The sequence below is a fragment of the Gymnoscopelus microlampas genome, assembly GCF_963454915.1.
Source record: "Gymnoscopelus microlampas genome assembly, chromosome: 15".
NCBI lineage: Eukaryota > Metazoa > Chordata > Actinopteri > Myctophiformes > Myctophidae > Gymnoscopelus > Gymnoscopelus microlampas.
In genome coordinates, this window is record NC_139952.1 from 19,683,518 (window position 1) to 19,708,835 (window position 25,318).

Here is a 25,318-nt window from a genome sequence, read left to right on the forward strand (position 1 = left end):
ACAACTTGTATTGTGAACATGACAGTATTCTTTCAATGCCTGTGTCAGTGAATCCGGTGTGTCTGTAGTTAGACATGGCTTTTGGCTGTGGAACCCTATGAAAGTGGCCTTGGCTTGTCCTCTGTGTTGAGTGAAAACCTTAATATATGCTCCATCACACGGTAGTTTATATATTAGGCTAAATGGGCAGCAGACCTCCTGTGGTTAGTATGGATATTATGCATTGTGGCTGTCATTTGAAGAAGGCATCTGTAGAGGAAGGAGATGTGATAATTACAACACGATGAGGATTCTCATTCATGAAATGGGGCCATTGCTTCTGTTGATAATGTAACCATGATGCCCACTCAATTCCCATAGGACACATATCTTGTAACAAGTCAGTCCTTCTCTGGGTATTGAATTGTGCACAGAAATATCTTTGGAATATCCTGTCTTATTATTATAAGACAGCATACTAAGTTAATATGAAAATGGATTGGAAAGTAGTAATTATTTGTCTTGTCTTTATTTTATTTGTCTTTATTTTAGTCTTAAGAAGCTTAGCATTTGTGTAGTATCATTATGTCATCAGCTGTAATCTAAGCTGCTGTTATTATTCAGACTGCAGGTTGGTTGGAAAACATAATGTTTTTTTTCCATATATATAAGTCATGTGGTGAGGCTCTGGTACTGTGTGTGTGTGTGTGTGTGTGTGTGTGTGTGGGGGGGGGGGTGTAGCTTAAGTCAGGTGTATGTGTGTATGAATGTTTTTTAGCCTAATACACACATTCCACAGGTTGAGGATCAATCCTATTAGCATGCTGTAGTGAAGCAAAACAATTAGCCTAGTTATTCCTCAGGAGAAAACGTGACGTTGGTTGACTAATCTGCCTTTATGCTCACTGTAATATGCACATGTGAGTGTTCTTCTATCTCCCCCTCCCCTCTCATTGTTTTTCTTGTCTCCCTCTCTCCTCTACCATACCCCACTTTGGTCTGTCTCTGTCTCCCTCTCCCTCTCTCATACAAGATTGTCTGTACACGCACGCACGCACGCACGCACGCACGCACGCACGCACGCACGCACGCACGCACGCACGCACGCACGCACGCACGCACGCACGCACGCACGCACACACACAGTAAGGAATTAGAATTAAAAGGCTGTTTTTTTGTACTATCATCAGGGTCATCATAATTCTTAGAATTGGATGATAACAACACATCCTCCATGCTATGATCCTTTTTAATTCTCAAGATTATCTGGCTATGTTTAATTGTATTAATTCACATTACTGTTGCTCCACTGTGCTCTCCAGCATCATCTCATAAGAAATCAAGGCTATGGAGTAAAACCTTGTTTTGACAATATTAAAAATGGCCTTCCTTCACAGCAATTTAAAAAAACGTGTCTCATTATGCAATGAATAGAAAACGCCAAAGAGCATATAGCTATACTTCCCATTATAGGTCAAACTAGCAGGGAACACTCCTCCTTTTATGCATCAGTTATTATCAAAGAAATATGAAGGGATTCTAGGCTTTTGTTTTGAAAAGAATCTGTGCTCGTTAATCATATAGAATATTCAACAGAGACACGCCCCCCTCCCCTCTTCCCTCACACACATGCACACGCTCACACAAATGTATGCAGCCATCCCACCACTCAAACAGAAGCCCCTCCTCTCACCACACAAGGAACAAACAGGGTTCTGTCTTTTGTTCCTTTCTCTTGCCTAAAGCAGAGACAAAGCTATTTTCTCAGCCCTCGGTCCCCTCTGCACCGGCTAGCCCCGCACGAGACTGTTCTGACCCCCGTGGGAGGAGACGGCAGGGAAGACAGAAAAAAAGTCATGTGTAGCTCACACTTAACCCCCCCACCACCCCCAGTTCATATACTATTCCTACTGCCCTTTAAAGCGGATGAATCGTTCCAACATCCCGGCTCTGAAACATTATTTAATTTAGAAATGCGGCCACTGGGGGAGATTGCACATGGTCAGCAATTTTGACACAGCGTAAACATACGCTTTCTGCTCTTTCTCAAGATGATGAATGCACAGTGTCTGGATGGTATCTGAGCCATGCGAAGACATTAGGAGTGTATCAGTGTAATGAATAGGCTAATCAAATTTAGCAATTAAATCGGTTTTGTGATGTATCATGTAATAATTTCTAATATGTGCTATTTACAACTTCACAGAATTGTGATCTTTATACCACATTATAAAATGAGAAGTTATGATATTGATATTGAGCATTTACCAAAATTCTGTATTTTATTACCTAATTTTAATATCTTTTAACCTCTAACATAGTCACAATAAAACTAAATTGTCAAATTTATTGATTTTGAAAATACTTGTTAGTTTCAGCCCTAAACTACTGATATAGTTTGTACTTATTTATTGAATCTAGAATATAGTGTATACTGCAAGCCATACTCATTACATCCATCCACTGAGCTATAGTTTTGTGGCCCAGTGAGAAGTGACTTTTGTGGGCTACCCTAAGGCTAAGGCAGCCTGTCTGTGTGGAAGCATTGACCTATAGAGGATAAGACGTTTTCATGTTCATTTAGCCTGCATTTTATCCTCTCTTGTCCATGTTCTTTCTGTCCTGAGTAGTATTGCAAAATCTGTCTTTGTTGTTCACAGAAGTTTTCTGTTTTTTGCTCTGATCTCAACCTAGCTCATAGCCAAAGCCAAAGTTCGTGACAACTGACTTGTACACAACCGATCCTGACCGTGATCTGACCCCAAAACCTTCCCACCATCTCACGCTTGGTGGCATGCAGTGTCTTTAACCTAGGATTACTTCCTTTGCAGATATAAGCAATCCTGACTGTGATCTGACATTAGATCCCAGAACCTTCACCATCTCACACTCTTTTATGGTGGAAATGCAGGTGGTGGCTTAGTAGTCCTTAACGTTGTGTTTCTCCTTTTACGGAACGTGCCTCTCAGATGTTGATGACAGAACAAAAACCTTGCCTCTCGCTATGCGGTGAACTGTCTCTCATTTCCCACCCCCCTCTCTGTGGGAATGGCATTTATGCTTTGAGGATACAGTTTGTTCCCTCAGAGAAATAGTGTTTTCCTCAACCGAGACATCAATGATCTTGATGGAATTAAGCATAGTGTATATGGACTGGGGAGTGGAAGACTGAATGGGCATTCTGAAATCACACTTTCCACTCTCCATGCCATGGTGTCAGTTAGTGGATACGACAGATTGGGCTCTGTCCATTAGATTCTAGATTGGTGGAATGCTGAGTATAGGATCAGACCTGTGGGATAGAATTGCCACCCATCCTTTGGTGAACTAACTTTTTGACTGTGGTGTGTGATATTGATATTTTATAAGAAACATAAAGTGTAGCCTACTGTTTGACTGGAGAGGCAGCTCTCAAGGTTATCTTGAATTTGTATTTGGTGTTTGATTGATTAAATACTTAGACAGAAATGCAAAAAGCACAAGTACAGTCATACACTTGGTTTAAAAGTATAACACAAAAAAGTCCTGTGGACTTTTGTTTTCCATTGAGGTCCTATATATCTGTGCTTGGAGTGAATATGTGCTTCTGCGTGAATCTGTACTTCTAGTGTTAGATATAACTGAAGGATTCATGTTTTTATTATTGTAGTTATGCAGTAGTAAGTAGTGTTATTTTGGTTTATTTCTCTGGTGAAAGGATATGAGGTCACTTATCTGACATGCGTATCACTGATATCTTGTTTGGTCTTTTGGTCCCATATCAAGAATACATCATATACTTTTTTGAAGTCTGAAACGAAGAGGAGACAAACTCACAGAGAGAGGAAATAATGCCATGCATCAGTCCCCCCCTGCACCTCTCTGAAGACATGTCACTCCTCTGCAGATGGATGTTTCTCTTGGAGACCTGGGAGCTCAATTGGCTGCCCTTGATTTAGCAACAGTGAAGCAAGCTGTAACCAGAGCCTGACCTATGCCAGATTTCAACACTGATCCCAATTTTGGAGAGTCAAACATAAGTCCCTCCTCTCGCCACACAAGGAACAAACAGGGTTCTGTCTTTTTTTCCTGCATTACTGATGTTTTGACCGAAAGCGCAACATATTCTAACACTTCTGTTTGTAAAATAAATAAAAAATAAACGGATAAACAGAACTTTATTTGATTTGATCACTTAAGCCCTATTCAAAATATTTTGTGCTATTTTAGAACATTCTTGAAAACATTTAAAAATGTTCACCTATAATGACAGGCTGCATAATTCTTTGAGACACACATATTGATATTTTGAGGGAGTGATCTAGTCCATCATTGCCTTGCATTGTAGGTGCAAACAACACAGGCATTGAGGTTGTGAGACGGATCGTATACAGCAGTGGTTCTCAACCTGTGGTACGCGTACCACCGGTGGTACTTGAGCCCCCCCCTGGTGGTACGCGGAAGAATCTTCCCAAAAATGAAAAAAGTGGGGGGGGAAAAAAAAAAAAAAAAAAAAAAATTATATATATGAAAACATAATAAAACTATCGAAATACTACTTTGAATGGAAATAACATTACCATAATATCACTCAAATTTAATTTAAAAAAGGTTTTGTTGAACACTTTGTCAGTGTGGGAACAGCGCATTTCCTGGCTGTTACTTTGAATGCGCCGGTACTGGTAGCCACGATCAAAACAAACACGGTGTAGGGCAGGGGTGAAAGTGGGCCGGCACGGTCCGGAACGCTGTTCCGGTAAAAGATTCGGTGGCGGAACGCCGTTCCGTTAAGAAAAAGTCAAACGGGACGACGGGACACTCTCACAGATCCGTGATTTCCCCCCACTGTTTGTCTGACTTTTTTTTTTCTCCCCCGTTCCGCATAAACAGCTGCTTTCGCGTGAAGTTAAGTAGTTTCAACTAGGCTACCTGGGTACTTCTACTTCCAGTAGTATGATTTCAAAATAAAACGTGTGTTGAATTGTAACTTTACAAGGATAGAGTTTTAAAAAACCTCTTATTCTGAAATGCACATCGTTTTGAAAGGAAACCAGATGTATTTTCTGGAGGCCACTTGACAGCTTTCTGCTCACGGAACACAGCTCCACTTGACTAACGTGCATCGTCAAAATGTCAATAACACGGACGTGGGTCATGGGACATTATGGAATATAAAGACTTTGTGGCAAAAGTTCATATTTACAACCATGATCTCTGAAACCAAGACAATGTGGGGCTATGGAACAAAAGTGTGTTTTCTTTCATCTTTTCAGAAGGTGAGTAATTCATCTTATCTAATGCTGACAGTGGTGGAAAGTAACTAAGTACATGTACTCAAATACTGTACTTGAGTATAATTTTAAGGTAATTTTACTTGACTGGAGTATTTCCAATTTGCAATATTTTTATTTCTATTCCAATACATCTCAGAGGCAAATATTATACTTTTACTCCACCTCAATTATTTGAAAACTTTAGTTACTACTAGTAACTTTGTGGATTTTAATTATTATGACAAAACATACATAAACCGCTTCAGCCCCATTTAAACTTTGGCTTTTTGCCAAAGGGTTGCATATTTTTGAATATATATTTTTTTTAAAGTGAAAATGAACTGATATCTTTGCTTCTGGGGGTCCCTGGCACAAAACATTTTCAAATGGGGGTCCACGGCCGAATGTTTATCAATTTAGCGGTCCTTGGCATGATAAAGGTTGAAAACCACTGCCCTAAATCCATCCTAAACCCGCCCAAAAAGCATCAATAACCGCTAATAACCGCCCAAAAAATCGCGCGCGCTGTGCGCGCGCAAAATATCGCACGCGCGCGTGCACGTTTGGCGGTAATGGTACTTGGAATGACAGATAAAATCTGAGGTGGTACTTGTTGTAAAAAGGTTGAGAACCACTGGTATACAGCGATATATTTTTCTGTCCTTGGCCTAAGTATCATAGTGCATGGACCTGCAACATGAATAAGGAAAATGGAATGCCAAATATTAGTTTTTCAAGCTCCCAAGCCACAAAAAGGAGCCAAATCCATTTGAACGGTAACTATTTGCATGTTCTAGGGCGTGGCGTCACTGTAGCTAACATACTGATAACAATGTTGTCAAATAAATGTAAAAAGTCAAATAATAGACATATAATATATTAATATAATATATTTATGTATTATTTTGACAACCGATACAGTCGTACCACAAAGTATGAATTAGGCTTTACGGAATCATGCTTATGTGATACTTTGAATCCGACAACCTCGATATTGATTGTGGTCTACATGGAGCAACCTTCAGCATCTACAAATCAAATCACACTAATCAGGACTGTCAGCTAATATTGCGGCTGAACGTGTTAGGCTAAATGAAATGGCCCCTAGCCAGTAACGGTGGCTCTTTCAAAACGTATTTTCAGATGGAGAGGATTAGTCTACTTAGGACATTCAGGGCCTGCTTGGTAAATAAGGTATTTAGAACAGCATTTCTCACATTTTGGACCCAAAATTGGACATGGATTTTGGCAATGCTAAGTGTACTGTAGGTCTGCTCTGCAACAGTTAACATTACAACAGATTAGCCTCTTTCCACACTGTAATTCTGCAACAAAGAATGTATTTTTGGGTGAAACTCATTTAGCACTTGTATATCACACATACATACAATAAACCAATCAATATTTCAGACATAACTGAATTGTCATACTGAAAAAGTGTTGCTACGCCAATGCACAGCCATTGATTTACTTATTTTAGGCGCTGCGCAACATCACTGTCTGTTGCTAACTTCCTTATCCCTCCTGTTCTCCTCCCTCATTTCACTGTTTTGCCTCTGTGTGCTCAGTGAAGCTGCATGGGCCCAGAGGCTGTCGGCCTCCTAATTATGTAGTCTGTATCTGAACGTAATGGGACAGAACAGGGTTTGATGGGAGAGAGTTTAATGAGGAAGCGTACGGTACAGTGGAGCTGAACCATCAGAAATCCAGAACTTTGTTTTGGGTAAAGTACTGGACAAAAACTATTCTAGTGCTGGAGGATGCGTGGACACTCAACTCCAACCATAATGCAGAAGGATTGTTGGTTTCTTTTGTAATACTGTACACTGTGAGGGGTAGAATTACATGGATTTTTCCTTTCCCTCCTGTCTTGGAAAAGGGACAATTACTCCAAACTGCTGCGTTAACTTGCAAGTGTGTGTATATGTGCGTGGATCTTTTTGTGCGTGCATGTACAGTATCATGGTCGCTCCATTATTAATGCTGTGGTGTTTTTGTTTGCTTGTTTTGGTGACACCTGATCCTCCCAGGGTGAATGTATTTTTAATGATCCAGGAAAAGCGAGATGGGCCCTGCGGTTTCATGGGATTGGTCAGTAGTCAACACAGTGAGCAATATTGTCAGTCATCATTCGGCCAACACCTTCCCAAACTGGTCTCCTTCTGATGACATCATCAGTGTGCCTGTTGATATTTGTTATTCAGAGTATAAGAAGGACCAACAGAGGGTTTCAAACCTGGCTTTTCCACCTACTCAATGAAATAACTATCCTCCTATAATTTGAGAAACCTCTGTGGTGGTGAGGCCAAAACTGTCTGCCCGGTTCTCCTCAGTGGCTGGAGCAATTGATCTGAATTTGCACACAGCCATTGCCCATTTCCATGTGCACGGAACTGCGAAGCCCGTTTTTTGATTTCACCAAATCTCAGCTGTTTATTAGCGTTTTTGTGTAAAATAATGTCGCCATGGTTACGGGGCTGCCCAGCAATGGGACAAACTGCCTCCCGGGTTGCCATATCATGTGCGCATATCCCCCCACGGATCCATCTGGGTATTTGTATATCATATGACTTGGGGATAAACCTTTCCTTTTGATTCAGTCAGTGTACACTAAGAGGCAGCAAGATATATCTTCCTATTCATTATTTCATTCAATATTTTCTTAGGTGAACTCTTTTATCTCACTGTACAGTACATGGTTACATGCTTATCTGCTTCCAATACATAGTCAGGATCTTTGTCATTAGACACTGTAAAACAGTTGGTTATTTAAGGTCCTCTTTAAATATATCATGTTGAAACCATGTTGTAAGTTCCTTGTAAAATGCCTTTGACATTTGTGACATTACACCTGTTATAAATGTACAGTTTCAACATAAATTACAGCAAAACAAAAACACACAGAACATCAAGCAAAGGAAACACAATTATACATTGACATTAGGATGCATAAAACAACAAGATAAAGGAAAAAAGAAAAGTAACTCAATCAAAGGCAGCGGCAAACAGAAAGGTCTTTAGTTATGTTTGAAAAGAAATGAGCGTGGTAGCAGACCTGCAGTTTTCTGGGAGTTTGTTCCAGATATGTGGAGCATAAAAACTAAATGCTGCTGCCCTATGTTTATTTTTGGTTGTAGGGACAGAAAGTTCATGATATCGCACAAGATCAGAAATGTATTTTGGCCCTAAACCATTCAAAGCTTTATAGACCAATAGTAGTATTTTGAAATCAATTATTTGACACACAGGCAGCCAGTGTAAGGATTTAAGAACTGGAGTGATATGCTGCAACTGCAGTCGTCTGATTGATTTTAAGGAGTCCTGTAAAGACACCGTTAAGGGCCATTCACACTGAGCACTATAACTATAACAATAACTATAGTCTATAACTATATTGTTCACCATTATCTTTTTATAGTTGGTGTATGTCCTTGTTTTGTAGACTTAAATAGGGCCGTATAAATCCAGTACACATGCAGACGAGTTGAGAGGAGAGTTTAACTGAATATGAATGACCGTGAAATTAAAACTTACATGGTGATATTGAGTGACTGGATAGTTTTTTTTGTTTCCATATATCCTTGTCAAGAGAATTTCTAGTCTCTTTACGTAACTAGACACCAACTCCATCACATTTGCGTGGTATTTGTGTTCCATATGCACAGCACATGATGGGCGTTTAAATGGCCTGCGTAAATACCTGAATGATTCAAATAAATAGAAATAGACAAACATGGTCTCAAACTGCCAAGTCATTGTAGCAGGCTAATCAAATACAACAACAACCATTACCATATCAAGTGGGCGTACATGAAAGAGCCACGTTCGTTTGTGTGCAGTAACTAACAATAAGTTATTGTCAGCATTGCCAATGTTATTCCCACGTTTCTGATTCTACCCTCCCACTTATAATAAATTACCAAGGCTCAACATAAAGGAAACCATTGTTGGTATTCAGTGAGTAGCCTAATTGTTGTATACAATTGTCTATCCATTGACTGCATATGACCATGGTAGTCAGTGGTGTTCTTGCGTTAGGTATTCAGTGAGTATAGCCTAATTGTTGTTTACGATTGTCTATCCTTTGTATGCATACTATACTGTACGTATGACCTTGGTACTCAGTGGTGTTCTTGCGTTAGTTCTGTTGCTTTTGAAGACAATCATTTAAAAAGAGAGCCACTGTAACTGACTTTAACTTTCAAATTAGGATGGGGAAAAAATGATACTTTAAAAAAACAGTGTATGAACTATGTGTGAATGTGTGCATGTGTGCGTGACATGTTGTTTATTTTGTATGCATATTAGTCTGCATCTGAAGTGACATGAGTGCTGAGTCATTAAGACTTTTTGGCAGCTCAACGACCAGGGAAAGGCCAATGTTAAGTTAACTTCCTCAAATTGGGGGCGTAGTTTGTGGAGCAGAATGGATACATTTGGAGAAGCTAGAAATATAGTCCAGAACTGTCCTCTTTCTCTCACTTTACAGCAATCTATGTCTGTCTGTATGTTTATCAGTTTGCTGTCTTGTCTGTCTTCTTCTCTCACTCTTTCTCTCTCATACTCTCCTGTCTCTCTTGCTGTATTTTTGTAAGACATGAGTTCATCCCTATCATCAGCACCTTTCTCATCTCTTCAGCATCCAGACACCTCAGCAACTGTCAGCTCTTGTGCGTGCGTGTGTGTGTGTGTGTGTGTGTGTGTGTGTGTGTGTGTGTGTGTGTGTGTGTGTGTGTGTGTGTGTGTGTGTGTGTGTGTGTGTGTGTGTGTGTGTGTGTGTGTGTGTGTGTGTGTGTGTGGTCACAGGTACCGTAATGGATTTAAAATTAGCTGAGCTGTGGCCACAGAGAGAATGTGTGCAGGCACGCGTTTGTGTGTGCGCTACATGTGGACACTATCAACACATTATTGAAACATTTTTCTTCAAGTGATAAACACAACATTGTGTCTGCTGCATGCAGGTATATCAACCATTCATACTGTATATTCAGGAGGAAACGTATATGATTTTTCCCTGTTCTGTCAATAATGTGCAGCCTTATAGTGTCTTAAAGGACAATAACGGTCTAAATACATATCATTGTCTTCTCACAGCCAAACTTAGGTGAATAGCTAACTGAGTCAATGGTAGTTCACCAATATTGGTTGCACAGTTAATAAGTTACACATTTGAATTGAATTAAAATCCATTAATGCATGCCGATAATGGAACACACTGTGAATGAAGTATGCAGACCCTTGGTCTTCTCTGACGCACCTGTCATCTTGTAAGTGTGCAAGAGTTTTGCTCGATAATGGAACTTTGCTAATTATGCTTTGGTTTAACTAACATGAACCAATTCACTTTTTGTATACCAAACAAATAACAAAGATGACTATAGAGGGGTCACTTGATAATAAAAAACAAACAAATGAGCTGTGCTTGTCTATGAGCCGCGAAACCGTAAAAAACGTTTTATGAACTTCTCAATCACATAATATTGCCAGCAGGTACTGTACATTGAGATAAAAATGTTGCCTTCAAACAACGATGGCTAAATCAGGCAGCAGGCTTCTGTTTTATTTTAAAAACATTTTTTATCAACTATTCATTAATGAATAATTATTATTATGCCCTGCAGGCCCTGCAGGCCAGGGTATGTACCACAGTGATAGAACCTCTCTGCTGGGACTTCAGGCTCTTCTTGCCCATGGCGGCACTATCCACTGTGTGGAGTATGATGCAAAGGGGCCAGGCCACAGGCACTGGCATGCCCAAGGCTCTCTTCGTTAAATAGCTTCAGTGACACTCAGCTGGACATGCGGCCAAGTATCTTGGGTGGTGAATCAAAATGCCTAGAGAAGGGAGAAGAAAGAGAAAAAAAGATATCCCCTCCTCCAAACACCACCTCACTGCACTTTATTTTATGCCCAAGCCCCCCCCCCTTTCTTTCGTGCTGTCTCATTGCCTGTTTCACTGTTCAATAGTCCCACTGTCTGCAGCCTGTAGCCTGTGAACCATGTGAGTGACTCTCTCTCTTTCCCTCTCTCTCTCTCCCCCTCTCGCCAAAACCTCTGTTCCATTCTACTCTTAGAGCTTACTACACCCTGCCCTCCTGCTCTCCTCTCCTCTCTCCTGCCCTCCTCTTTTCCCCTCCCTCCATCCCAGGTGACCTACCAAATCCATCACACTACTCTCTCTCTCATCCCCTCCCTCCACTTTTTCTTTTTTTGACCACTTCCCCTCCCCGTCGCTGTACAGTAGAGGCAGCAACTTAAGCCAGCTGGAGAGACTCACAGAACGAGTAAACAGACTGTCTGCAAGACAACCAGAGAGACGGACAGAATCATGATTTGACTCAGTATAAAGTAGCCAGACATGAATACTGATTCAACACATGAGCCCTACAGGGCTGCCCATGGCCAGGGGTATTATTTTGTTTTGTATATTGTTCAAGTACCTGTATGGTACTTGAACAGGCCATGCATACATTCACAGCTATATGCCTACACACAAACAATCCAGTGAGCAAGAGAGAGAGAGAGAGAGAGAGGGAGACAGAACATATGATTACATTACATTCAGAGTGAGAATCAAGGCTCCGTTTCATTCAAGGGATTGGTTCCTCGTCCAGATATTTGCATCAATGGATTAAGACGGATATTTCATGTGCAAAGTGTGTCTATGTAAGCTGGCCACTCCCCACTCTCTGCCATGTTGGATAGAACGAGGTTCCTGAGATCTGGATGACCCAAGCGCTGAAAATAGCTACAATCTACACGTCGCATCAGGCGTCAGTATCTGCATTAGAAAGAAGAGTATGTGGGTGTGTGCAGATGATGTGACGGTGTGTGAGCATGTACGTGTTGTCAGTGGTATTGATCGGGGTCCTCCGTGGATGAGCGATGGAAATGGGGGTGGATGAAGAGGAGTAAGTAGAAAGTGGGCTTAGCGATGCTGATCCTCCAGCACATACTGTAGGGCTTGTAGGCTACATCAGATCTCAGTGAATGATGTGTGTGCACACGTTTGTCCATGCATTATTAGTATATTTATGCATATTAATGTATGTGTTTATTGAAATGAAACGAATGACTGTGCGCGCAATGGCATTCACCTGAAATGTTTAATCACTTCACTATAATTGTAGTACGTTTAGTGAAAATGGCTAATCTACAAGCTCACACCATGTCGTGTGAGCTATTTTTGCCTCCAGAAGCTTGTTGTATGATTTCAGAAATGTGTGTCCGTGGAGATTTCCCCCCCTGAATTTCTGAAAAGCTTACTTTGTTTCGGAGCAACAAGCCTTTTCATGTGACAGCAGTGTTGCGCTTCAGAGTTATTCCCGAAAACTCCAGCTAGGGCCAACGAATATATTTACATGTAAATGGTTTTGCTTAACCCCCCCAACACACACACATTTTAAAACACCATTTCAGTTCAGCCCCAGAGGGCAGACACACTGAGGTTGGCTGTTGTAATGCTCTTTTCCAATTTCGTTTTGAATGGTGTTGTGTGTCGTTGTGCGTTGCTGCTTCCGTAACAAATGAAATTACAATAGCCCAATACTGAATAATGGCCTGCCTCAGCAGCATTACATTTGAGATTTGTTGGTATTATCACGGTTTATAGAAACATGGATTTCAAATGGTTATCGATGCAAATGGAAGTGATGTGTAAAATACATCACTTCCATGACCACATGAACCCTTGCGTCCCTATTCTGGGACGAACATTCTGCTAAAATATTTAGTGTAGGTGGAAAACAGGAGGAGGCCTATAGACCCCTGGAGGAGTAACGCAAACACCGCTCTTGAGCTCTTCTCAAACTCAGGACCAAATTGACATGTCTCTGTTGATATAATCTCCAGGGTTTGTACAGTACAGTGGTAAAGTGCCTTATGTCTTTACTCAAATCAAGCTTCTGAACAAGCCTTGATTGAATCAATTCTACAATAAACCAAATATGAAATCCTATTTATAAAGCACATTTAAAAACAACCACTGTACAGACCAAAAGTGCTGTACACTGTGTACAGCATACAAATACAGTTTAAAATGATAACGGGCAATAACAGTAGGTTACAACATGAGAGTTAAGTCAGCATAAAATGTAACCAAAATACAAATAAAACAAACGGCAGAAGGTAAAAGGGGGCATGCACGACATGGGGAACGGTTTACGAAGGTTCAAAGGTCATGGAGTGTACAGGTCAGAATTGAAATGCTTTATACAGTAGTTGGTTGTACAGTGGTGTTTGCATGCTTGCAAATGACAGCCCTACAAAATGTACAAATCAGGCTAAACGGTGACCACAGCTGTTCACCAAAAGCAGGCTTGGCGTTCTGAACTGCAGCTCTCTGAACATCATCTCCCCAGTGCCACACACAACCAGCCCAGGCAGCAGTATCCTAGCATGTACTGCCAAGGTTAAAGACACTCATACGCTATCGCTCTGCCCTCTAAACTCACAGTCTCCTCATGTCCCTGTCCCGTTTATTGTGCTTATTTCTCTCTCTCTCCATCGCTGGCTCTTTCTGTCATTAGTTGTTACTCTCTACCTGTGTCTCTCTCTCTCTGTATCTCTGTCTGTTTCTCTTTTCTCTCCCTCAGACCTTCGCTTCTGCTCCCTTTGTGTGTGTGCTCTTTCATTTTTATCACTGTCCTTCCTCTCTTCTGCTCTGTCACTCATTCAGCTCTTTTTTTCTGTCTGCCTGGCGCTCTGTTCTCTTCCACCTCCCCCTCTGTCCTTTTCTAATCTCCTTTGATATCACTATATATCTCTTCTGCCCCCCACTCACACCTTGCTCCTGGTTCTTCCCCTCATCTCTCTTCCTCTGGGGTAGGCCTCTGTCTCTTTATTATTATCTCTCTCTCCCTCACTCTTTCTCTTGTGCACGCTCTCTCCCCCTTCTCTCTGTCTCTGTTTTTTCTCTCTGTTTCTCTCTGTTTCTCTCTCTCTCTCCCTCCCTCTCTCTCTGGCTCTCCATCTCTCTACATCCTGCCCCTGGCTGTGTGCTAATGTACAGATGTAGAGAGTACAGAACGACTGCTGAGAGGAGACTTTAAGTGGTGTGGTGTCTGCCAATAGTAACATCCAGGACAGGGCGAGAGCTGGGGTGAGCATCCGGGGTTAGCACTCGTCAGCACTGTCACTGTGTGTGAGGGTGAGTGCAAGGGTAATGTGCAGTACGTCGCACGCATTTGTGTGTGTGTGTGTGTGTGTGTGTGTGTGTGTGTGTGTGTGTGTGTGTGTGTGTGTGTGTGTGTGTGTGTGTGTGTGTGTGTGTGTGTGTGTGTGTGTGTGTGTACTTTATGTGTGTGCGATTATGTGTACTGCTGTATTTATGACAATACAGCAGTACACATAACTAAATGAGATGAGGAAAATAACTGAACATGAGTTCAGTTGATGGTCCTCACTTTTGCAAGAGGCTGTTTTAGGGTTAAGACTTTTGAGGCCTCTACACACCATGCTGAGGTGTCCTGACTACTACATGCTAAACATTGGGAGATCAGTTTGGGTCTGAAACTGTTTGCACACTGAGTACACACCACACAGACGGTCGGCTGATGGGACTGTTGTGCGCCTGCGTGACAGGAAATAGCTCCATGCCAAAGGGTGGCAGTAGTCTGCAGGAATCTGATGTTTTGCACAACAAAAACAAACAAGCGGAGCATTTTTCCGCTACTCCTCTGAAACCTGCAGTTCATGGCTTGCGCGCTCTCTCTCTCAATTCAACAGGGCTTTATTGGCCTGAGAAAACATGTTTACATTGCCAAAGCAACAATAAAAACAAAATAATGTGTACAATTAAAAGGGAATACAAATAATGTGTATGTACAGGGCTGTGTTACATTGCAACTGAAGGGGAAAAACCCACAAGAATTGCGCATTTTCTGTCAGAAATATACTTCCACATAGGAAATGTTAGCTTTGGGGTGAAATTCTCTCTCTCTCTCTCTCACACACACACACACACACACACACGCACACACACACATGCTTTCTGCCTAGCTCTTGACTTGACATTAAGTCTAAGTTTGGTTAGTCATGTATAGGTGGTGGTTAGACGTTATGGAATGAATATAGCCAATGGAAATCAGTCACACGTCCTCACAAGTACAATAGAGCAGCACAAGGAGGTGTGTGCGGCTGTTCGCGTGTGCATGCACGCAGCTGTGTGTGTGTGTGTGTGTGTGTGTGTGTGTGTGTGTGTGTGTGCCTGCCTTAATAATGCAGGGCTGTTGATCACACTAAATGATTGATGATAGGGAGGTCATGGATAGAAGAGAAACACAAGAGAGGAGAGCACTCACTGGTAGCATCACGTGCTAGCTTCAGTGTGTACATGCTGCGTGAACATCACCTAATACACCTTAACAGAGCACCAGCTACATCTACCTTTGGCTCCTCGGCACACCTTTGATCAGTCAACATCAAAGTGTCCTTGGTCCTTATTTTTCTAGCATGTTATTTGGGACATGTAAAGAGAAATGCATCCACTTCAATCCACTTCTGCTTTATTAGATGAGACGAGGAGATGAGATTGCATCACAGGACCTGAGCCAGATTCATTTATGTGGTCAGAGCACTAATTGACCGAGCCACCAGGCGGACTCTCTTTCAATGCACCAAACATACTCAAATATTGATCAAGTATTGATAAACGAGGCCAACTTCCTCATTGTTCAGATGTACTATCTGCCTTTGGGCACTCTGCCCTCTTTCACTCTCTGCACACAGCCAATAGATTTTTGAGCCAGCTGCATCCTCCAGTGTGGGTGGGGCGCTAATGTTTAATCTAGATCCAGCTTTACTGGACACACGAGACACAGATCTTGTTTTACACACGCGCATTTTACAGGGACATCAGTCCAGAGCAAATCTCTATTGTGGTATTTTTATTTTGTTGTTCATTTTGCTAATGTGTAACAGGTGCAGCACAAAAAGGTGTTATTCATCTTCTTGTTATTGACGTGTGGGCATTGTGAATGATATCGGTGGATGGAGGGTTTGTAATGACTGCTGTGAATCTCTCTCAATCAAAGCCCACGGTTACATGGGACACGATGTGATTGCCGCCGTTTGGCAAATGTCACTTGTTCCTGACTCAAATAAATGATGGTTATTAATAACAGCAGCTGCAGTCAGTCAGGCGGCAGGGGTTGCAGGTGTTTGTGTGTGTGTCCATCCATGTTTGCGAGAGCCAGATTAACGTACACACAGATGGGTCATCAGTTTTCTGCAGAGGTCTGCAGTACCCGTGACAAGAGCGTGCACTTTTTAACCAGCCCATGCACACACACCCGCCCGTCCCTCTCTCACCACTCCAGTGCAGTGAGTGGTGGTCTGACTGAGCACTTGGCTGTGATGAGATTGGAAGTGACAGCGGCTCTTGTTGTGGAAGAGAGGCTCCTTGCCAGAAGAAATGGCCAGTGCAGACATATCAGACAAGGGTTTAACCACTTAAGCCCTATACCGTATACTTCTAAATATCACACATAGTAATAATAGCCAGTCTACAAGATCACGTGTCGTATCAGTTTGTGAGCTTGTAGAGCTGCTATTTTTGGAATTCTTTCTCCTATAATGACTTGCCCAAAATAAACCAGGTTAAGTAGTTAAGTTGGCATGGTCCTCCTACATGCCATTGATCTAATTACTTTTCTCTTCATTACACCATCGAATAGTGGAGAGTACGTGCAGTAGCAATGATATATGGCGCTGCTACTTTATCTTGCTTAGCTTATTGGCAATATTTTATAGTTTGGGTTGTAGGGGAAAAAAGAGACTCAAAAGTAGTTGTAGAGATTGTTATTTTACCCTCCGTTATCATTGTTTGTTTGAAACATACTGCCCTGTAATGGTGCCCAACAGAATCCTATTGAAATAGATCCATCATCCAACATCACCTAGCATTGACCATGGAATCCTTTATCACAGTAAAATCCTCAGTGTTAATTTACCGTATCCATTTGTAAACGATAAGACACTCCGACTGACCTACACAATAATAATATTAATTATCATTATTATTATTAATTGAACACAGTGATGTAGGCTATAGTATGTGACACCGCTGTTGTTACACCACATGTCACTCAGACATGTGGTGTTATGATGAAAGAATGAGATTTGCTTACATTGTAAATTGTAATATAGCACCTCAAACAGCCCAAAGAACCACAGAAAACTCAATATGTTTGTGGTGTAACTCATTGCGCTCCGTCCCCAGGTGTTCCACACCTACTCTAACGAGGACTACGACCGACGCAATGAGGAAGTGGACCCGGTGGCATCGTCGGCCGAGTACGAGCTGGAAAAAAGGGTGGAGAAGCTGGAGCTCTTCCCTGTGGAGCTGGAGAAAGGTGAGAAGCAAATGAGATTGTTTGGTTTTGAATGAGGTCAGCCATTCTTTATTTCATTCATTCTTTATTTATTGTCAGTTCAAAATTCTTCTTTTTCTGTCCTGTTGGAAAAAAAGAAACAGTTGTTAGGCTATGTCCTAAGATTATGTTGAACCTTAATAGAATATTTAGATTTAATAGAATGTTGCTATTCAATTCTAACAGAGCGTTTGCTGTCCTCTTTCTCTGTGGACTGCAAGGAATTGAAATTAAACCTCCTTCCCTTCTTTATGTGTTTGTCAGAGGGTTATTCGATTCGGGTTCAGTATTTTCTTCAAACCCGAAATAGCATGACTAGCATACATTTTAGGATTCCTCCATCCACTCTGGTGTTATGTAATACCAGACCGGCTTGTGAATCATTAATACAGGATGGCAGAGGGAGAAGGGGCTGGATTCCTCACTGGAGGAGAGTTTCCCCTACGCTGCACGTTTCCCCTTTTTCTGTGAAGCCCCTGGCTGTGTGTTCAGGAAATCACCCTCTGCCCCTCTCCATTAATAAATCAATGGCTCTGTTATCCATTTGTCTGAGCGTATTCATCCATCCATCTGTCCATCCATTCTTGCTGCGTTCCGTCCAAATTTACCCCCCCCCCCCACCCGCCATTATCAGGATGGGTGCAGTTGTATTGGAGGTCCTAACCCTGACGCACACAGAGTGGTGTACCCACTCACACACATCCAGTTAATTGGCCGCATTAATTTAACCACATTAACCTTGGCATCCTTATTGGGGAAATTGTCATAAGTTTTCACATCTTATGATCTCTGCCAGGCCGGAACGCCCGGCGCCGGGGATTATGTTTTAGCCCTTTATGTGTACGTCCCTCTGCCTTTCTGTCTGTGAGCAGCTAATCTCAGGCACCGCTGGACTGATTGACCTGAAATGTTGCACACGCACATCCAGTAGAGAAGGAAAACCCCCCACCCCAAATGTTTCGAATCGGCCTCATGGTTGCGCTATAACACAGGTTGCTTAATACTTTGGCCTGCAACTCTTGAAACGTAGGACGTAGGATGTGGTTCGATTCCCGGGCCAGTGGACCGTTACTGCATGTCACTTCCTGACTCTCTCTCTCTCTCTCTCCCCGTTTTCTGTCTCTAGCCTATATACTGTAACTATCAGTAAAAAAAAGCCTGAAAAAACACATACATAATAAATGAAAATAGATAAATAAAAGGCTTCCTGTCTAACTGTGTTCTGTGTGTTTGTAGATGAAGATGGGCTGGGCATCAGCATCATCGGGATGGGTGTTGGGGCCGATGCTGGCCTGGAGAAACTGGGCATCTTCGTCAAGACTGTTATTGAGGGCGGAGCCGCAGAGAGGGATGACAGGTGAGAGCTGTTCTCTGATTGGCTGTGGTCGTAGTAGTGACAAGCTTACGTCTGTAGTTTTAGATGTACAGTAGATTCTGTTTACAGCTCACCCAACATGCAGATATTCCCTTAAATACTTCTCCCTGATGCAAACGCCAAACCTCTCTATCACACGTGTGCATGGTTTCATCGTGCCCTGGCCTTGTCAGATTAAGCAGCATGGGTTCAGGATCGGAACAGAGGGAGCCGTACAGCCTCAAACATAAAAGAGAGACTGCCAGACGTGCCGGTGCAGTCATCAGACAGGCTGCATGTGGAGGTGTATGTTTGTGCCTGTGTGTAAAAAGGGAAAGAGCAGGCTATGAATTTGCACTCATATTATTTTGCGTGTGTGCGAGCGCATTCATGCTGGTTTGTTTATTGTCAACTGTGAACAACACTGTAAGCACTAAAGCTGGGGTTATGGAAGCGATGACGGCTCCCTAGCAGGCTATTGTGGGTTAGCTTCCTCTGCTCTCAACTTTTAACTTAAACAGATTAAATATGCCATAAGTACTCAGTGCATTATGACAGCTGTGTTGCTCTGTGTATGCATGAGGAACCTTAATGTACTGGAGTTGTTTCCTGTGGGAATGTTTCGGTAGCTACATATAATAGTGGATAGAGATTGGTAGCTTTGTGTATTGAGCACCAGCAGCCCTGTGCACACTTCCACATGAAGAATGTCATGTTCCCTATAAAATGTAAGATTAAAAAAAATCCCCACAAGAAGGCACACACACACTCTCTCTCTCACACTCACACGCTCTCTCTCTCACTCACACACACACACACACACACACACACACACACACACACACACACACACACACACACACACACACACACACACACACCACAACTTACTGTAACATACATGTACTGTACATGCACACCACAAATCAAACAGTAGGACAGCGCCACGTAACAGACATGTGGTTCCTCTCTGGTAAGCTGGTAGAAGGGCAGGGGGCGGGTGGTGAGGTGTTGCTAGACAGAATGTAATTTCCTTCCATCATTGCCTCAATCGCTACAGAGCTCTTAATGGTCTGACACACACACACACACACACACACACACACACACACACACACACACACACACACACACACACACACACACACACACACACACACTCTCTCTCTCTCTAGTAGGCAGACAAATAGGCATTGTATGACCTTTGCGTGTAGGGGTAGAGACTAGAGTCAGGGGGGAAAGGGTAATGTATAGAATCTACAGCGTGATATCTTCGTTATGGTTTTTGGTACCTACCTCTCCTTTTCCTCTCTCTCTCTCTCTCTCTCTCTCTCTCTCTCTCTCTCTCTCTACATCAATCAGAGAGACAGCAGCAGATTAAGATACAGCCAGAGTCATGTTCCTGTGAAGGTCACCATGTGATTGAGTTTGCAGCTTTGATAGGCAGCCACCTCGCTCTCTCCTTCTGTCTACCTGTCAGTCTGACATGTCTGTATACATTCACATGACAGCCGTGCCTGATGTGTTCAACCCCACGGGCAGATTGACGCGCACGCTGACACTGCTGCATGCTGGGAGAGCGGCGCCACAGGCGCGGCTCCTCGTCCAACACAAGGGGTGACTGTCTGCAGTTGTGCCCGATTGCATGGAATGGAACAGTGTATGGAAGACGTCTACACTTTGCCAAGTGCCATGGCAAAGTGCCACTGAGCAAGGCAGCAAACTCGCAAGTGCTCAAAATGATCGGCTCTGTGGGTTGTGTGTGTTTACTAGAACTGGAGGTTAGGGGTGTAAAAACAAAAAGTGGCTAGTTTCTCCTTGCTTGTCATTTAGCTTCAACGAGAGTTTTGAGAAAGACAGAAAAAGATAGACCCATTGATCCATTGATCAGTTGATTAGTTGATTGATTGAACAGTTGATTGATTGAACCATTGATTGTCTAATTATTGATTCATTGGCTCATTATGTCAGTGTTTAAAATCGTATGGATTTGGAGCCTTGCAACAGATTAGCATTCTGCCGGCTGCCTGCTGCCAGCACTGCAGCAAGCGGGAGTTGAGATTAAACTGTCCTACACACACAGCATACAAACTCAAACATGTCACAATACATCATGGTCTATTCTAATGTCAGATTACCTGAACATTAATATTAAACATTAACATGATTACATTAATATTATGTCCTCTGCAGAGCAGACCTGAGATGCTGGCCTGAGGCAATATGCTACACAGTCAAATCCTCAGTGTTAATTCATCAAGTAAATCTGAAAGTGTACAAATGTAACCAAACTGACCGGTAAAACGCAGGTTACAGTATACGTACACTTAGCCTTCCTAAATGCCCCTGAGCCTGCTCTCTTTTGTCTGTTGGAAAGGCAATACTCTTGCACCGTAATCATGGAATTGTTTGTGTGACGCTCGTGATGCATACTTCTTGCAGTGGTTTTCCCCATCGCTGTCATGAATCGTTCTGAAAAAGCAAGATGGCTGCCCGAAGCGTGTAAGGGTATTCCATTTCTCACCAATAATGTGTTTTGGCAGTGTGACATTATCACATTTCCATTGTCACAGCAGGATGATACAGTACAGTATCGATATTGCGTATAACATATCATGTGAGATGAATGTTGTTTTTGCTGTATGGGTTATTCCTGAGACAATCGCATACGCACACGAGCTTAGGAATGACAGCTGTCCTTTGTGTGTGTTTGCATGTCAGGATCAAAGTCAACGACCAGATTGTGGAGGTTGATGGCACCAGTCTGGTGGGAGTCACACAGAGCTTTGCTGCCTCTGTCCTCCGAAACACAGCAGGAGTTGTCCGGTAAGGTCACATGCATGCACGCACGCACGCACGCACGCACACACGCGCACACACACACACACACGCATACACGCACACACGCACGTTTTGAGACAAATAAACAGATTTAAACTATTAGCCCTAAGTAGCTTCTTTTTACCAGCTTGCAAAGCACGCTGGTCTAAGAAGAGACTGAGTCTAGTCAACACTTTCTCAACACTTTCTTGACACTTTTTCATCATTGCCTGTCCAATGGGGATACTTTCCCATACTCTGAAAGGGCGGTCTCGTCCTCCCAAGCTATGGTACTAGACACGCCTCTCGCCTCTATTGCAGTGTTGCCAGATTCTGCGAGAGAAGTAAGCAACAGGTCTAAGCCAATGGGGAGCCACTAGCAGTGTTGCCAGATTATGCGAGACAAATCAGAGAAAACAGAAAGCAAGCTGGTATACATGACTGAGTCATGTATTTTTTTTTAAAGCTACAGACAGGTTCACTTTTCATCAAGACACCGAATGATCTCTTTGCAGATTACATACAGCATTATTTAAATAAGGTCAGTCATAAGAAAATCATATCTTTCATCATTTTAGCCAACTGCTTTACTGTAAAATTGTACATGGCATTCATCAGCATACTGTATGAGCTACAGCACTTAGTAAAAAGCTGCATTAAGAAGCTGTGCCTGGGCTGTGGCATAGTGCCAATGAGAACTAGCAGACCCTTTAACCTCATCTCAATATCTGAAATGTGCCTAAAGACTCCCGTGTTTTTGAGAAGAGTCTAGTCAGTGTTTGGCAGCCAAAAACAGCAGAGAGCCAGACAATAGACACACAGCATGGCAGGAAGGCTTTGATTTGGGAAGCCAGTTCTGGGCGGTATGACTATGAAGACGCATTATCTAACACTTTGAGTCATCAATATACAGTACTTGTTTTCCTGGTTTGGTAGCGTATGGGGTTGTGTTTTCTTCTCGCTCTCGCTCTCGCTCTCCCTGATCCATTTGAATCCTCAGTTTACTCTTTCTCTGTAAACTCATTTTTTTCTTCTTGACTTGCTTATCACCTCCTGTTTTAACAGATGTCTCCATAGTTTCCTTATGTATTATCCATCCATCCACTGTAGAGTGCACAGTAAAATGCTCAGCGTTAATCCGTCCATTTGTAACTCCAAGGGTTACAAATGGACTTAACAGGTCTCACTCTCTCTGAGTTAAATAATCTATGAGGATTTTACTGTGTGGTGAGACTTTTATTGCCATTAAATAATCCGTACAGTCGGTGGTCAATTACTTTTTGTAACCCCGAACCCCCCTGAGACTTATCACAGCCAGAATGACAGGTGGTGGTGTGAAGGACATCTACTGCATCGATCTGTTGTAAACACACACTCTCTGGGCCTCAACTGCCTGGTCTACACTCTGACGGATAAAGCTTCCTTTCCTTTCAGGGAATGCAGACACTTTGTCAAATAATATTTTTAGCAAACAGCTTAGTACATCAAGTGGTGACAGCAAGTTTGTAGGTTTAGCTTCTCCACTGGAGTGGGACATACGGTAATATAGGGAAGACCCAATATACAGTAGTAGTTGTATTTTATTTCATTTTGGTTTTCATTGCTACTCCTTTTTCCCAAGTGACTTGTTCACCCAAAAACCCAATATTTACCTACCTATTAGTAGATGCAAGACACAGAGAGCATACTGCTGGGTTCCCCAATAGGCGGCCCGCGGGCCATTTGCGGCCCGCGAGAGGCAACTGTCCGGCCCGCGACGACTCCTGTGATAAAAAAAAATTGGAAGAAAAAAAAGATGTTTAGAATTTTTTTTTTTTTTAAGAAATGATATCTGTAATTCTGTATTACTGTTCAAGCAGACTAACAAACACATCTGCAATTAAATTGTTGATTCTGGACTTATTTAGATTTTCAGTATGCACAACTGGCTGCTGTTAATCTGTATTACTTTTCAAGCAGACTGTAAACAACCAAATATTTTAAGTAAATAGTTGGAAACAAAATAAGTATAAAATAATAATCAGAGTGCATTTTTTCCTTGTGTGACCCTCAACACAAGATTTAAGAATCCCAGGCCTAAAATAACACTGTCAAATTAGCTCGATTAGAGAAAAAGAACGAATAAAAAACAAATTCATTGTGCTTCGCACAATGCTCCTGGCCCTCGGCTTGGTACCTGAGACATAATTTGGCCCTTGGGGAAAAGTAATTGGGGAACCCTGACATACTGTATAATGTTAATGTAGACAGTGTCTGAATGAAGATGTGTACAGTATTACGTCAGTGATCCTGGTAATGGCTGGATGGATGTTGTTTGTCTTTCTTATATTGACTTTGGCACAACAGGATATAGCTTAGGTCCAGCTATTTTTCATGTATGGCCAGCCTTATAAACGGATATGACTGACTGACTGACTGACTGACTGACTGATGAAGTTATGCCATTGCTAATGACTAACTAGGTAATCACAGAGCAGTCGTGTGCATGTTAACTGTGCCCAGCTATCACTCACAGCAGAGTAATAGTTCTGCCCGAAGGTATCATCAAACCCTTCTCTCTCTGCCTCTTTTTTCGCTTAACATACATTTCCCTCTTAATCTATCCTCTCTCATACGCTGATGCTACTCCTCCTCCTCTTCGTCCGTCTCAGTAAATCCTTCCGCTCGCTGATCACTGGAGGTTTTATGGCCCACTGTCCTAGTTCTGCAGTTTCAACTATATTTAACCCTGACTTCCTAGCAAATCAATCTAGAACTGTGTTCAGTTCCACAGAGAGACCCCCCCCCCCCAGCTTCTGTTGTGAAAACTCACCTTTTAAAGGTCCTCCTGTCATACAGACCACCTGGAGAGAACATCTTTGGGAAATTATGTAAAAAATGTTTATCAGATTTATTGAAGGTATACAGTATACATTTGTGGCACACTTATTAATAGAAGGTACTGTATATAAGACTTATAGACGGTATATACTGTCTATCTATAGCCTACATTAAGTACACTTACTGTACATCGTATGACGGAGTATAATTGAGGCATTACTCCATCTTCCATCACCCTCGCTCTTCACCTCTCCGTTCTGCATCTTTCCTTTCCTTTTGTCCTCAAGTGAAGAGTGAGGGGAAGTAGACTGGCATGGCCAGATTGGTCTGGTTTCCAGGCTAAGAGGGAAGTGAGAGCAGAGCAGAGAAGAGGAACGGAGCACTTTCTTTCAGTAGAATCAGTCACAAAAACAAACAAGACTTGATTTGAGGGCCTTGAAGCCCTAAAGCCTTAAAGATCCCCGATCATAGATTTTACACCACACAAGTTTGATTAAATCTTAGAGAATGTGGAAGTTTTACACTCCCAAGAGTTACAGTAAAAACAGATTTTGATGTGCACTCTTTGTTAATTGAAAAAGAAAAAGGGTTTATGAGTAAAGCCAGGGTTCTGCTCTTGGAAATGAAGCACCTCTGTGCGTGTGTGTGACGTGTGTACATGCGTGCGTGCATGCGTGCAAGCGTGGTGTGCATGTGTTGTGTTGTGTTGTGTTGTGTGTGTG

General features: G+C 42.3%; 2 protein-coding genes across 4 annotated transcripts in view; both read left to right on the forward strand.

Annotated features, from left to right (window-relative positions):
- Positions 1-25,318, forward strand: part of casd1 (CAS1 domain containing 1) — a 272,242-nt gene that overhangs the window by 49,746 nt on the left and 197,178 nt on the right. The window lies entirely within an intron of this gene.
- Positions 1-25,318, forward strand: part of ppp1r9a (protein phosphatase 1, regulatory subunit 9A) — a 69,536-nt gene that overhangs the window by 11,318 nt on the left and 32,900 nt on the right. For all 3 annotated transcript variants that reach the window (XM_084080937.1, XM_084080936.1, XM_084080938.1), the window contains exons 3-5: positions 17,452-17,584; positions 18,839-18,959; positions 21,678-21,782. In XM_084080937.1, coding sequence (XP_083937063.1) covers positions 17,452-17,584; positions 18,839-18,959; positions 21,678-21,782 — 359 coding nt within the window. The remainder of the gene's footprint in view (positions 1-17,451; positions 17,585-18,838; positions 18,960-21,677; positions 21,783-25,318) is intronic.